This window comes from Hyla sarda, chromosome 13, assembly GCF_029499605.1.
Source record: "Hyla sarda isolate aHylSar1 chromosome 13, aHylSar1.hap1, whole genome shotgun sequence".
Classification (NCBI taxonomy): Eukaryota; Metazoa; Chordata; class Amphibia; order Anura; family Hylidae; genus Hyla; species Hyla sarda.
Genome location: NC_079201.1, coordinates 45,575,372 through 45,587,508, shown reverse-complemented (window position 1 = coordinate 45,587,508; position 12,137 = coordinate 45,575,372). Strand labels below are relative to the sequence as shown.

At 41.6% G+C, this 12,137-nt stretch overlaps 1 protein-coding gene across 1 annotated transcript in view; it reads right to left on the bottom strand.

Annotated features, from left to right (window-relative positions):
* The window catches only part of LOC130297299 (polycystin-1-like), a 396,912-nt gene that overhangs the window by 267,249 nt on the left and 117,526 nt on the right, over positions 1–12,137 (bottom strand). Inside the window, exons 10-11 of the mRNA XM_056549607.1 lie at positions 10,974–11,154; positions 8,391–8,575 (exon numbers count right to left, since the gene is read on the bottom strand). Coding sequence (XP_056405582.1) covers positions 8,391–8,575; positions 10,974–11,154 — 366 coding nt within the window. The remainder of the gene's footprint in view (positions 1–8,390; positions 8,576–10,973; positions 11,155–12,137) is intronic.

Below are 12,137 nucleotides of genomic sequence, written 5' to 3'. Positions count from 1 at the left end.
GTATGTAGTGGTAATTTGGCCCTTGTATTACTGATATTATTGTAAAAATGGTCTCAGTATACAGAATTTGGTCAGTAACAGTATAATGGTAATATGTATGGTGATAATATTCCTTCATGTATACTGGTGTTATTGATAATATTGGTCTCAGTATACAGGATTTGGTCAGTAACGGTATGATGGTAATATGTATGGTGATAATATTTCCTCCTTGTATACTGATATTATTGGTAATATTGGTCAGTAGACAGGATTTGATCAGTAACAGTATGATGGTGATATTACAGTGTTATTTGGTATGTCATGGGGCAATCTGCATCAGCCTCATGATGTTTTTTTGCCTTCCTCTGGATCAACACAGTAGGGTTTTAGGTTGAACTTAATGGACTCTTGTCTTTTTTCAACCTTACAAACTATGTCACTATGTTACAATGTGTGTAGCAATTTACCACTAGCAGCTCCAGGTAGAGGCTATATGTCTCCAATTCACAACGCTGAGATTTCATGTCCAGAAATAGCAGAGGAGGTCAGAAAATAGGTGGTACAGTCTTCTAGGTGACATGTGCGATCTCTACGTTTTTTATAGAGAGTCCAACACGGCAGCGTGGCTTGGAAACAGTGCTGTGCTGTGGACAAAGTCAGCCAGGAAACCCTGCTGCTTCTTTTTGGTACTAAGGAAATGTCCTAATGGTAGTGTGATATAGGGATCAGTGGCGCCTATGCAAAACTTTGCTATGGGGCCCAGTCTTTTCTTGTTATGCCCCTGTTAAGGATTTTTTATAGTGGTTATCCCTTAACCCCATAAAGTAATTTGAGAATTCATTAGGCATCCAATGGCCCTGCAAGTGGTGGAAACAGTATTTCAGAATATGGGGAGCAAGGATGGAATAAATCATTTTGGACAATGGAGTTAAAAGACTGTTACTGGGGGCTTTTTTCCGCTTTAAAGGGGTTATCTCATCTCATAACTAGGCCTTTTCCAGCCTACGCAATTTGTGAAATTCACATTGACTTTAACCCCTGAAGGACTCAGCCCTTAAGGACTGTTTTTTGCTCCTTGCCTTCAAAAAATCATAACTCTTTTATATTTTCATCCACAGACTAGTATGAGAGCTTGTTTTTTGTGCAACCAGTTGTCCGTTGTAATGCCATCACGCACTATAAAATAAAATGTATGACGCAACCAAAAAAATACTATTTGTGTGGGGAAATTAAAAAGAAAACTGCAATTTAGCAAATTTTGGGAGGTTTCGTTTTCACACCGTACAATTTACTGTAAAAATGACATGTGTTCTTTATTCTTTGGGTCAATATAATTAAAATGATACCCATGATTACATACTTTTCTATTACTGTTGTGCTTAACACCTACAGGACCCATGACGTAACGGTACGTCCCGACACCCTGGGTCTTAAGGACCAGGGACGTACATTTACGTCATGGGCAGTTTTAGTCCCCGCCATGCGCCGGGCGGGGATCGGAGTGGGATGCCTGCTGAAATCATTCAGCAGGCATCCCGTGCAAATGCCCAGGGGGGTCATCAGACCCCCCCTATGTCGGTGATCGCGGTAAATCGCAAGTGAATTCACACTTGCGATTTGCGCAATTCCGGGTCATTACGGGTCTATAGTGACCCGGAATGTAAGGGGGATCGCGGGTGTCTAAGACACCCACGATCCCCCTAAAGCGATAGGAGTGAGGTGGCAGGGTTGCCACCCCTCCTATCCCTGCTATTGGTGGTCTAGACGCAACCACCAATAGCAGATAGAGGGGCGGGGGGTTTACTTTCGTTTTCCCCGTCCTGCTCTCCCACAATAGGCGGGGCAGGACGGGGAAATGACGGGGACCGGCGCCGAAGATCCACTTACCGATCCGGACGGGCGTCGGAGGCTGCAAACGACGGAGATCGGCGGGCGGCGATGACGTGCGGCTGGATCCGACGGAAGCCGGTGAGTTGCCTAGCAACATCTGGAGGGTACAGTTTGAGACCATTATACAGTGGTCTCTAACTGTAGCCCTCCAGATGTTGCAAAACTACAACTCCCAGCATGCCCAGACAGCTGTTTGGGCATGCTGGAATATGTAGTTTTGCAACAGCTGGAGGGCTACAGTTTGAGACCACTATATAGTGGTCCCTAAACTGTAGCCCTCCAGATCTTGCAAAACTACAATTCCTAGCATGCTCAAACAACTGTTTGCTGTCAGGGCATGCTGGGAATTGTAGTTCTGCAACAGCTGGAGGACCACAGTTTGGCGATCACTTTGCAGTGTTCTCTAAAACTGTAGCCCTCCAGATGCAAAACTGCAAATCCCAGCATGTCCAAACAGCAATCAGCTGTCTCGGCATGCTGGGAGTTGTAGTTGCGTACCTCCAGCTATTGCATAACTACATCTCCCAGCATGCCCTTCGGCTATCAGTACATGCTGGGAGTTGTAGTTTTGCAACAGCTGGAGGCACACTGGTTAGAAAATACTGAGTTAGGTAACAGAACCTAACTGAAGGTTTACCAATCAGTGTGCCTCCAGCTGTTGCAAAAGTACAACTCCCAGCATGCACGGTCTGTCAGTACATGCTGGGAGTTGTAGTTTTGAAACAGCTGGAGGTTTGCCCCCCCCCCCCCCCCATGTGAACGTACAGGGTACATTCACACGGGCAGGCTTACAGTAAGTTTCCTGCTTCAAGTTTGGGCTGCGGCAAATTTTTCGCCGCAGCTCAAACTTCTAGTGAGAAACTCACCGTAACCCGCCAGTGAGAATGTACCCTAAAACACTACACTACCACATAATAAAGGGTAAGGGTGGATACAGCACCAAATAGCTGAGGACTCAGGCTAGTAGATGGAACAAGACTTTATTTGCCATCCATGTGCAACGTTTCGGCAATAAACTGCCTTTTTCAATGCTTGAAAAAGGCAGTTTATTGCCGAAACGTTGCACATGGATGGCAAATAAAGTCTTGTTCCATATACTAGCCTGAGTCCTCAGCTATTTGGTGCTGTATCCATCCTGAACTTCTGTATGCTTTTCCGGGTTGGCATTCCCGGATGATCACCTGCACATGCTGATTGGATCGGTGCTGTCTCTCCTCTCTACCTAATAAAGGGTAAAACACTACATATACACCCCCCTACACTGTCTCTCCCAATAAAAATGAAAAACGTATTGTATGGCAGTGTTTCCAAAACGGAGCCTCCAGCTGTTGCAAAACAACAACTCCCAGCATTTCCGGACAGCCACTGACTGTCCAGGCATGCTGGGAATTTAGCAACAGCTGGAGGCACCCTGTTTGGGAATCACTGGCATAGAATACCCCTATGTCCACCCCTGTGCAATCCCTAATTTAGTCCTCAAATGCACATGGCGCTCTCACTTCGGAGCCCTGTTGTATTTCAAGGAAACAGTTTAGGGCCACATATGGGGTATCTCCGTACTCGGGAGAAATTGCACTACAAATTTTGGGGGGCTTTTTCTCCTTTTACCCCTTATGAAAAGGAAAAGTTGGGGCTACACCAGCTTGTTAGTGTAAAAAAAAAAAAAAATTACACTAACATGCCGGTGTTGCCCTTTACTTTTTATTTTCACAAGCGTTAAAAGGAAAAAAAGACCCCCAAAATTTGTAACGCAATTTCTCCTGAGTATGGAGATACCCCATATGTGGGCGTAAAATGCTCTGTGGGTGCACAACAAGGCTCAGGAGTAAGAGCGCACCATGTACATTTGAGGTCTAAATTGGTGATTTGCACAGGGGTGGCTGATTTTACAGTGGTTCTGACATAAACCCCCCCAAAAAAATACCCACATGTGACCCCATTTTGGAAACTACACCCCTCATGGAATGTAATAAGGGGTACAGTGAGCATTTACGCCCCACAGGTGTCTGACAGATTTTTGGAACAGTGGTCCGTGAAAATGAAAAAATTTATTTTTCATTTGCACAGCCCACTGTACCAAAGATCTGTCAAACGCCAGTCCTGTAGGGGAATTCATTGAGCATTTGTTGCAGTACTGGAGATAACAATGTTAACACTTTTCCTACAACTGGTGCAATCTAGGTGTTCTTTTTGACGGTGTGTGTGAATATTTCATAAGGGTACATTCACACATGCATATTTTATGCCGCAGATCTGCTGCAGAAAATACCTTTATGTAACCGTACCCTTAAAGAGGTTGTCCAGCAAAACATTTTCATAATAAATCTGCCCATGCTGCATATTACCTAGAAAGCCTATCCACACCTTCCTTGCTCCCTCGCAGCCTTTAGTACTCAGTTTCCCTCCCCTCAACTCCTCTAAACCAGTGTTTCTTAAGCGCAGTCCTCAAATACCCCCAACAGGTCTTGTTTTCAGGATTTCCTTGGTATTTCACAGGTGATATAACTGTTGTGATTCCTGATTCACTGACCAGAATTAAATCACCTGTGAAAGACTAAGGAGTTTATAGGAGAGCCAATCGTATAGATTGTAATATTTACTATCTGATTCTGTCTGATGTTTGATATCTATGCTATCCCCTTAAATGGGCACTGTCAGATATAAAAACTTTTTAAATGTTGGCCATCATGGCAAAACAATAGTTTTTCTAATATACTTCTTTAAATTTTTTTTTACATCCCCATACTCCCTGGGACACTGATGAGTCCCACGACAGCATTAGCTAGTCTAAGGGTCATGGACAAAAGATGTCTGATTTGGGTACATGGAAAATACACTCTCTTCAATATTTTAATGTCAGACATTTTTGGCACTTTATGCATTACATAACCCCACAATTCAAGCGATTTTAAAAGTCTGGACATCAACAATAAAAAAAAAATGTCTGGTCCTGCTATTTACTAGCATTAAAGGGGTACTCCGGCGCTTAGACTTCTTATCCCTTATCCAAAGGATAGGGGATAAGATGCCTGATCGCGGGGGTCCCGTCGCTGGGAACCCCCATGATCTTGTACGCCGCACCACGTTAGAATCAGTCCCCGGAGCGTGTTTGCTCCGGGTCTGATTACTGTCGATCACGGGGACAGAGCATTGTGACGTCACGGCTCCGCCCCCATGTGACGTCACGCTACGCCCCCTCAATGCAAGCCTTTGAGAGGGGGCGTGACAGCTCCCATAGGCTTGCATTGAGGGGGCGGAGCGTGACATCACACGGGGGCAGAGCTGTGACGTCACAATGCTCCGTCCCCGTGATCGACAGTAATCAGGGTCGAACACGCTCCGGGGACTGATTCTAACGCGGTGCAACGAGCAAGATCACGGGGGTCCCCAGCGGCGGGACCCCCGCGATCAGGCATCCTATCCTTTGGATAGGGGATAAGATGTCTAAGCGCCGGAGTACCCCTTTAAGTATTATTCTTTTTTTTATATCCTTTTTCCAGATTTGAATCTTACAAGTAGGAAAATTGGAGTAATACATGTTATCTTAGATATATATTAAAATTAGGATTTCTAAAAACTTTGCCTTATGATATCTTTTATCATTTAATTTAGATAACAGGCATTTAAAAAAAAAATCTGCAAATCAGACTTGCCCTTGATACTTTTCCAGTGCATGTCCATCATTTTTCTATTAATTTCAAATTTTTCTAATTTCTATTAATTTCTATTAATTTTCTAAATTAAAATCCTGACTAGACTATTTTTACTTTATGAGATTCAAAGGTTTTAGTTTCCCAATTTATGGCAGCGTAGTTGAAATCCTCATGTGACCTCCATGTGGTTTGCAGTCTCATCTATTTACCTCAGTAATAAAGTTTTGCACCTTTTCTTGTGGCCACTCGTTTGGTGGCTTAAAGCAAACCACACTACTCATAGTCCAACACCTAAGAGCCCCTCCGCAATATAATTAACTCCCCTGTTTAGTGCGACACCACAGGACTGCAAAAAAAATTGGCCATACTACAAACCTATGTGCAGCTAACTTCCTATGTACATGCTGTTGATCAGCATGTCTCTAACATCCCGCACAGTCCCTCATAGACTCAACTATCGCTTGATTCTAGCACTTATCTACTTTGCTTCCTCCTTCTTGACTGATGTTTTTCAAAGCTCCAAAAGACTTTCCTTATTTAATTTATCATCTGTTCTCAGTAATGTCCTCTAGACCTTGTTGGGCAATATGACACTGGCATCTCTTGACCTTTGGGTTTTATAAGAGCATCCTAGGTGAACAGGTATATCCAGAGGCTCAGCATTATACACTCTAGCCTCTGTTCCTAAGATAAACAAGCCTTCTCTAGCCTCTATATCATCGATTCATTTATAGGTTACATAATTACATAGTTACATAGTTTATAAGGTTGAAAATAGGCCAGAGTCCATCAAGTTCAACCTATAACCCTAATGAGTCTCTACTGAGTTGATCCAGAGGAAGGCAAAAACCCCTCATACTAGAGGTAAAAATTCATTCAGAATAAACCCCTGGATGAATGTTCTGTCCCTATAAATCTAGTATCCATAACCTGTAATGTTATTACTCTCCAGAAATGCATCCAGGCTCCTTTTAAACTCTCTTACAGAGTTCACCATGACTGCCTCCTCCAGAAGAAAGTTCCACAGTCTCACTGCTCTTACAGTAAAGAACCCCTGTTTGTGCTGGTGTAGAAACCTTCTGGGAACTGTAGTCCTCCCATTCCCCGTATTACTCTGGTTGCCCATCTTTGAACCCTCTCCAGCTCCACTATATCTTTCTTGTAAACTGGTGCCCAGTACTGTACAGAGTATTCCATGTGTGGTCTGACTAGTGATTTGTACAGTGGTAGAATTATTTCCTTGTCGTGGGCATCTATGCCCCTTTTGATGCACCACAAAGTCCGTCTCTGTCCCTACTATTAGCTTTGTTGGGTACTCATCCGACATCACAATACACATTCCCATGTCAGTGTCAGACCCCTGTTGGGCTTACACCAATGTTGGTCCTTTTTTCTGTTGCCTGATAAAAATAGCTATTCTCATTGGCAAGTACCACGACAGAGAATGGCGCTGCTCCCAAATATCACACTTCCAAAATGGCTGTAGTGTCAACATTGTGTTCTCTTCATTTAACCCCTTAAGGACTCAGCCCATTTTGGCCTTAAGGACTCAGACAATTTAATTTTTACGTTTTCATTTTTTCCTCCTCGCCTTCTAAAAATCATAACTCTTTTATATTTTCATCCACAGACTAGTATGAGGGCTTGTTTTTTGCGCGACCAGTTGTCCTTTGTAATGACATCACTCATTATATCATAAAATGTATGGCGCAACCAAAAAACACTATTTTTGTGGGGAAATTAAAACGAAAAACGCAATTTTGCTAATTTTGGAAGGTTTTGTTTTCACGCCGTACAATTTATGGTAAAAATGACATGTGTTCTTTATTCTGAGGGTCAATACGATTAAAATGATACCCATTATTATATACTTTTATATTATTGTTGCGCTTAAAAAAAATCTCAAACGTTTTAACCAAATTAGTACGTTTATAATCCCTTTATTTTGATGACCTCTAACTTTTTTATTTTTCCGTATAAGTGGCGGTATGGGGGCTCATTTTTTGCGCGCGGCGATACCAAATATGTCTATAAAAAATGTTTTTTACGCTTTTTGGGGGTAAAATAGGAAAAAACGGACGTTTTACTTTTTTATTGGGGGAGGGGATTTTTCACTTTTTTTTTACTTTGACTTTTACATTTTTTTACATTTTTTTTTACACTTGAATAGTCCCCATAGGGGACTATTCATAGCAATACCATGATTGCTAATACTGATCTGTTCTATGCATAGGACATAGAACAGATCAGTATTATCGGTCATCTCCTGCTCTGGTCTGCTCGATCACAGACCAGAGCAGGAGACGCCGGGAGGAAGGAGAGGGGACCTCCGTGCGGCGTTATGAATGATCGGATCCCCGCAGTAGTGCTGCGGCCGATCCGATCGTTCATTTAAATCACGAACTGCCGCAGATGCCGGGATCTGTATTGATCCCGGCACCTGAGGGGTTAATGGCGGACGCCCGCGATATCGCGGGCGTCGGCCATTGCCGGCGGGTCCCTGGCTGCGATCAGCAGCCGGGATCGGCCGCGCATGACACGGGCATCGCTCCGATGCCCGCGGTTATGCACAGGACGTAAATGTACGTCCTGGTGCGTTAAGTACCACCTCACCAGGACGTACATTTACGTCCTGCGTCCTTAAGGGGTTAAGAGACTCAACTGTGTTCATTAAATTCTGAGACCTAATAAAGTCAATGACACCCCTGAAGCATTATGAATTGTAGAGTTTTTTTTTCTTCTTTAATTCTACTGACAAGGGCCACATTTATTAAACATTTTACAAACTGAGGCATGGCCTGCAGTTGCTGCATGTAAAGGGCTCAGCAAATGGTCTAAACAATATTGATCCCTGTGAATACTGACCTCCAGCTCTACATTGACACAAAGATGGGGCCTTTTCCATGCATGAGCTTCTCTGATAGACTTTCCCAGGAATTAATGGCAAACGTATACACTCATCCTGTATTTTCTGGTCATCTGAATTAGCCAAGGAAATCCTGTCCTCTGTTTTTAAAGACTGTTTCATGTTTATCCAAACTGGAGGGTGCCTACAAGAGACATGTACATTATGCATTATATATATATATATATATATATATATATGATGAAGATATAGGCAGCAGCTTAGCAGTACAATTCTACAGAAATATATACTTAAAGGGGTACTCCGCCCCTAGACATCTTATCCCCTATCCAAAGGATAGGGGATAAGATGTCAGATCGCCGAGGTGCCGCTGCTGGGGAGCCCCGGGATCGCCGCTGCGGCACCCCGCTATCATTACAGCACAGAGCGAGTTCGCTCTGTGCGTAATGACGGGCGATACAGGGTGACGGAGCCGCATGATGTCATGGCTCCGCCCCTCGTGACATCACGGCCCGTCCCCTTAATGCAAGTCTATGGCAGGGGGCGTGACGACCGCCGCACCCCCTCCCATAGACTTGTATTGAAAGGGGCGGGCCATGACGTCACGAGGGGTGGAGCCGTGACGTAACAATGCTCCGGCCCCTGTATTGCGCGTCATTACGTGCAGAGCGAACTCGCTCTGTGCTGTAATGATAGCGGGGTGCCGCAGCGGGGATCCCGGGGATCCCGGGGCTCCCCAGCAGTGGCACCGCTGCGATCTGACATCTTATCCCCTATCCTTTGGATAGGGGATAAGATGTCTAGGGGCGGAGTACCCCTTTAAAGGATATGTTCACATGGGCAAATTTATTAGTGTGAGCTGGGAGGAATTTCCATGGTGGAAATGCTACTAAATCCGCCTGTGCACACAAGAAGTAAATCTAGACAAATAGCTGTCATGGCTTTATGGATGCACCTTCCTATGCAATGTTACTTAACTTTGAGGATAACCCAAATACATTCCTTCTGCACACCTATTTCTATCCTTGTATGCAGGTTTTTTTTAAGCTAGGGTATCACATGCAGTCACATATGTTTTCTTTGGGTACTGTGTTGAAAATGCATATCAGTAAAAACTTTAAAAGAGTTTAGCATTTTTGTTGATGGTTTAGATATGCCCTCAATATCTGATCATTATGGGACTGAAGGAGACACCCGATCAATTTTATAAAACAGAACTTCTTGTGACCTAGCTGTTGGGATTAGAGGTCATTACTCAGTTATGAATTGTTTTTAATGAAAAATATATATACGAGCTTTCTGAAATGCTAAAAATATTTCAAACAATGCAATTTCCATTCCTGGGTCAGACTTTGTATCTGTCTGTCTATCTATCGATCTTTGAGAATCTCATGACACAATGACACATGAATATAAAAGAATGTCAATTATACATTTGTAAGATATGATACATTTTAGAGAAACACTTAGATTAAGTTTCCTTGTGGAAATGTATTAATATCAAGTTGTTAGATATATGCTTTATATGCAGGAGAAGGTGGAGTATTCCATATACTAACTTTACCAACTCAATTTAAGGAAAGTCAATTTGTCATGCTAAATGAAATTGTTTGATCCACATTATAAAATAGAGGTAATCTTAATCAAATAAGAACCATTTGTACCTTGAGTGGGAAATTCTGTATACACGGAAAGAAAACATACACAGGTCCTACATTTTTAATATGCTTAAAAATGCTACTATTTTTGAGCAAGTTTCTATAAAACTTCTTTCTCTACTTCTGTGGCAGAAATATATGTGTTTAAATACTAACCAAGGCCATTCTGTAAGACAAGAAGAATATTACATTCTTTGCTTAAGCCTACTAGTGTGAATATCATGTTATACATCACATATATACTTGTATATGAATATATTAATATAATTGTGGTCATGAAAATTACACATAATGCTATCATTATATAGCTACTATAATAATGTATGGCCTTTTTAATACTCAAAGAAATGATATTCGTTATTTCAGAAATAAACTCAACAAACACCCTCGTGTATATGAAAGAGATATCTTCCTCTCACTTTAAGGGTGCGTTCACAATTTTCTGCTGCAGATTTTCTGTAGCAAATTTTGCTGTCCATTAAAGTCAATGGGGAGCAAAATCTGGAGCAACAAATCTGCAGCAGATCTTCAGCATAAATACGCATGTGTGAACATACCCTAAGAAGACATTTGGATATGATTTTTGCATGGATCTGCAAAGGACTAATCAATGATGATGTCTGTTCACAATACAGTGCCTGATTCAATTATCATGTCTTTTTGGTTCATTTTTTGGTTAAAATACCCTGACATAGAATAAAGATTCCGCATGCTGGGTAATACAGTTGCCAATGCTACCACACAACACCAAAAAGCATGGGTTCTATTAATTACACAACACTTCTTCTTGGAATTGTACTGTTGCCTTGGCAACTATTCCACCCAGTATGCTTCTTGTGTCTCTAGATGAAAGGGGTATGAATGATAGAAATGCTTAATGGCAATCAATTTCATCTATGAGGCATCATACTCTAGGCATCTTACCCAGAAAAGGATTCTTGTATAAAACTTAGTTGATCCAGTGAGGTTATGTATGCAAGACCACATCCAGAAACTGAAGAACAACGACTTTGGGCCGAAATCAGTGGCTCTCTCACATAACTCAACCAATAGCAGTGCAGGTTACCTAGGAAAATCCTCCCACCACGGGGGCACGAGGATTCATCTGTGAAATTATACAAAAAATAGAAATATATAGATTTACTTAGTATGAATATTTGTAAGAGGAAGGTACAACTACATCTTTCATCTATACACATGGGCCATTCCAAGGGTGCAGCAACATGCTGCAGAAATGTGGATATTTCTCTTTAGAGTTTGGATAACACAACTGGAGAAAAACTATAGGGGAATTTAGAAAACCTGTTCAGAGGAACAGTGGAGCAATTGCTCACGGCAACCAGATTCTATTTTTCAGAAGCCTTTAAAAAAAAATAATAATAATTAAAGAAACTGATTGGTTGCTATGGTCAATGGCTCCACTGTTCTTATGTTTGATAAATCCACCCCTATGTTCGGGTTTTGCTGTAGGTCTGCAGAATTTTCATGAAATCTGCAAACTGTATCTTATTTCTAGTGCATACAACAAGTGTTATCACAACAAAATGATACATATGAAAATCTGCTGCCCACCCATATCAAATTCACAGTGATATGAAGAACATTAATTGTATGGAGACATACTAAATAAATGACGCCATTCAGCTATACCGAATTCAGTCATTTTGAGATATCTAACCAATATACTGTACATATACATATATGTATATGTATGTGTATATATATATATATATATATATATATATATGTTACAGTTAAATAGATAGAGGACAGAGTGCGTAAAAAAGGAAAGTGTTGGTTAATGGCTAATAAACACTGATACAAACCCCATTGTATTGTTTATTAGTCATTAAATATAATTTTTACTGAATTCCAATGGTCTATACTCTATATATTGCATGCAGTATATTCAGAGCAAGGTCTTGTTACCAGTGGGGTACCTCAGGGATCTGTACTGGAACCCATTTTTTTTTTAAGTGTACCTGTCATTTGCAAAAAGTTTTTATATAAGGTAGAAAATAACATTATATCTATATTTGTAATGTACATTGGTTAAAAATAATATATATTTTTGGGTGAAAATATCCT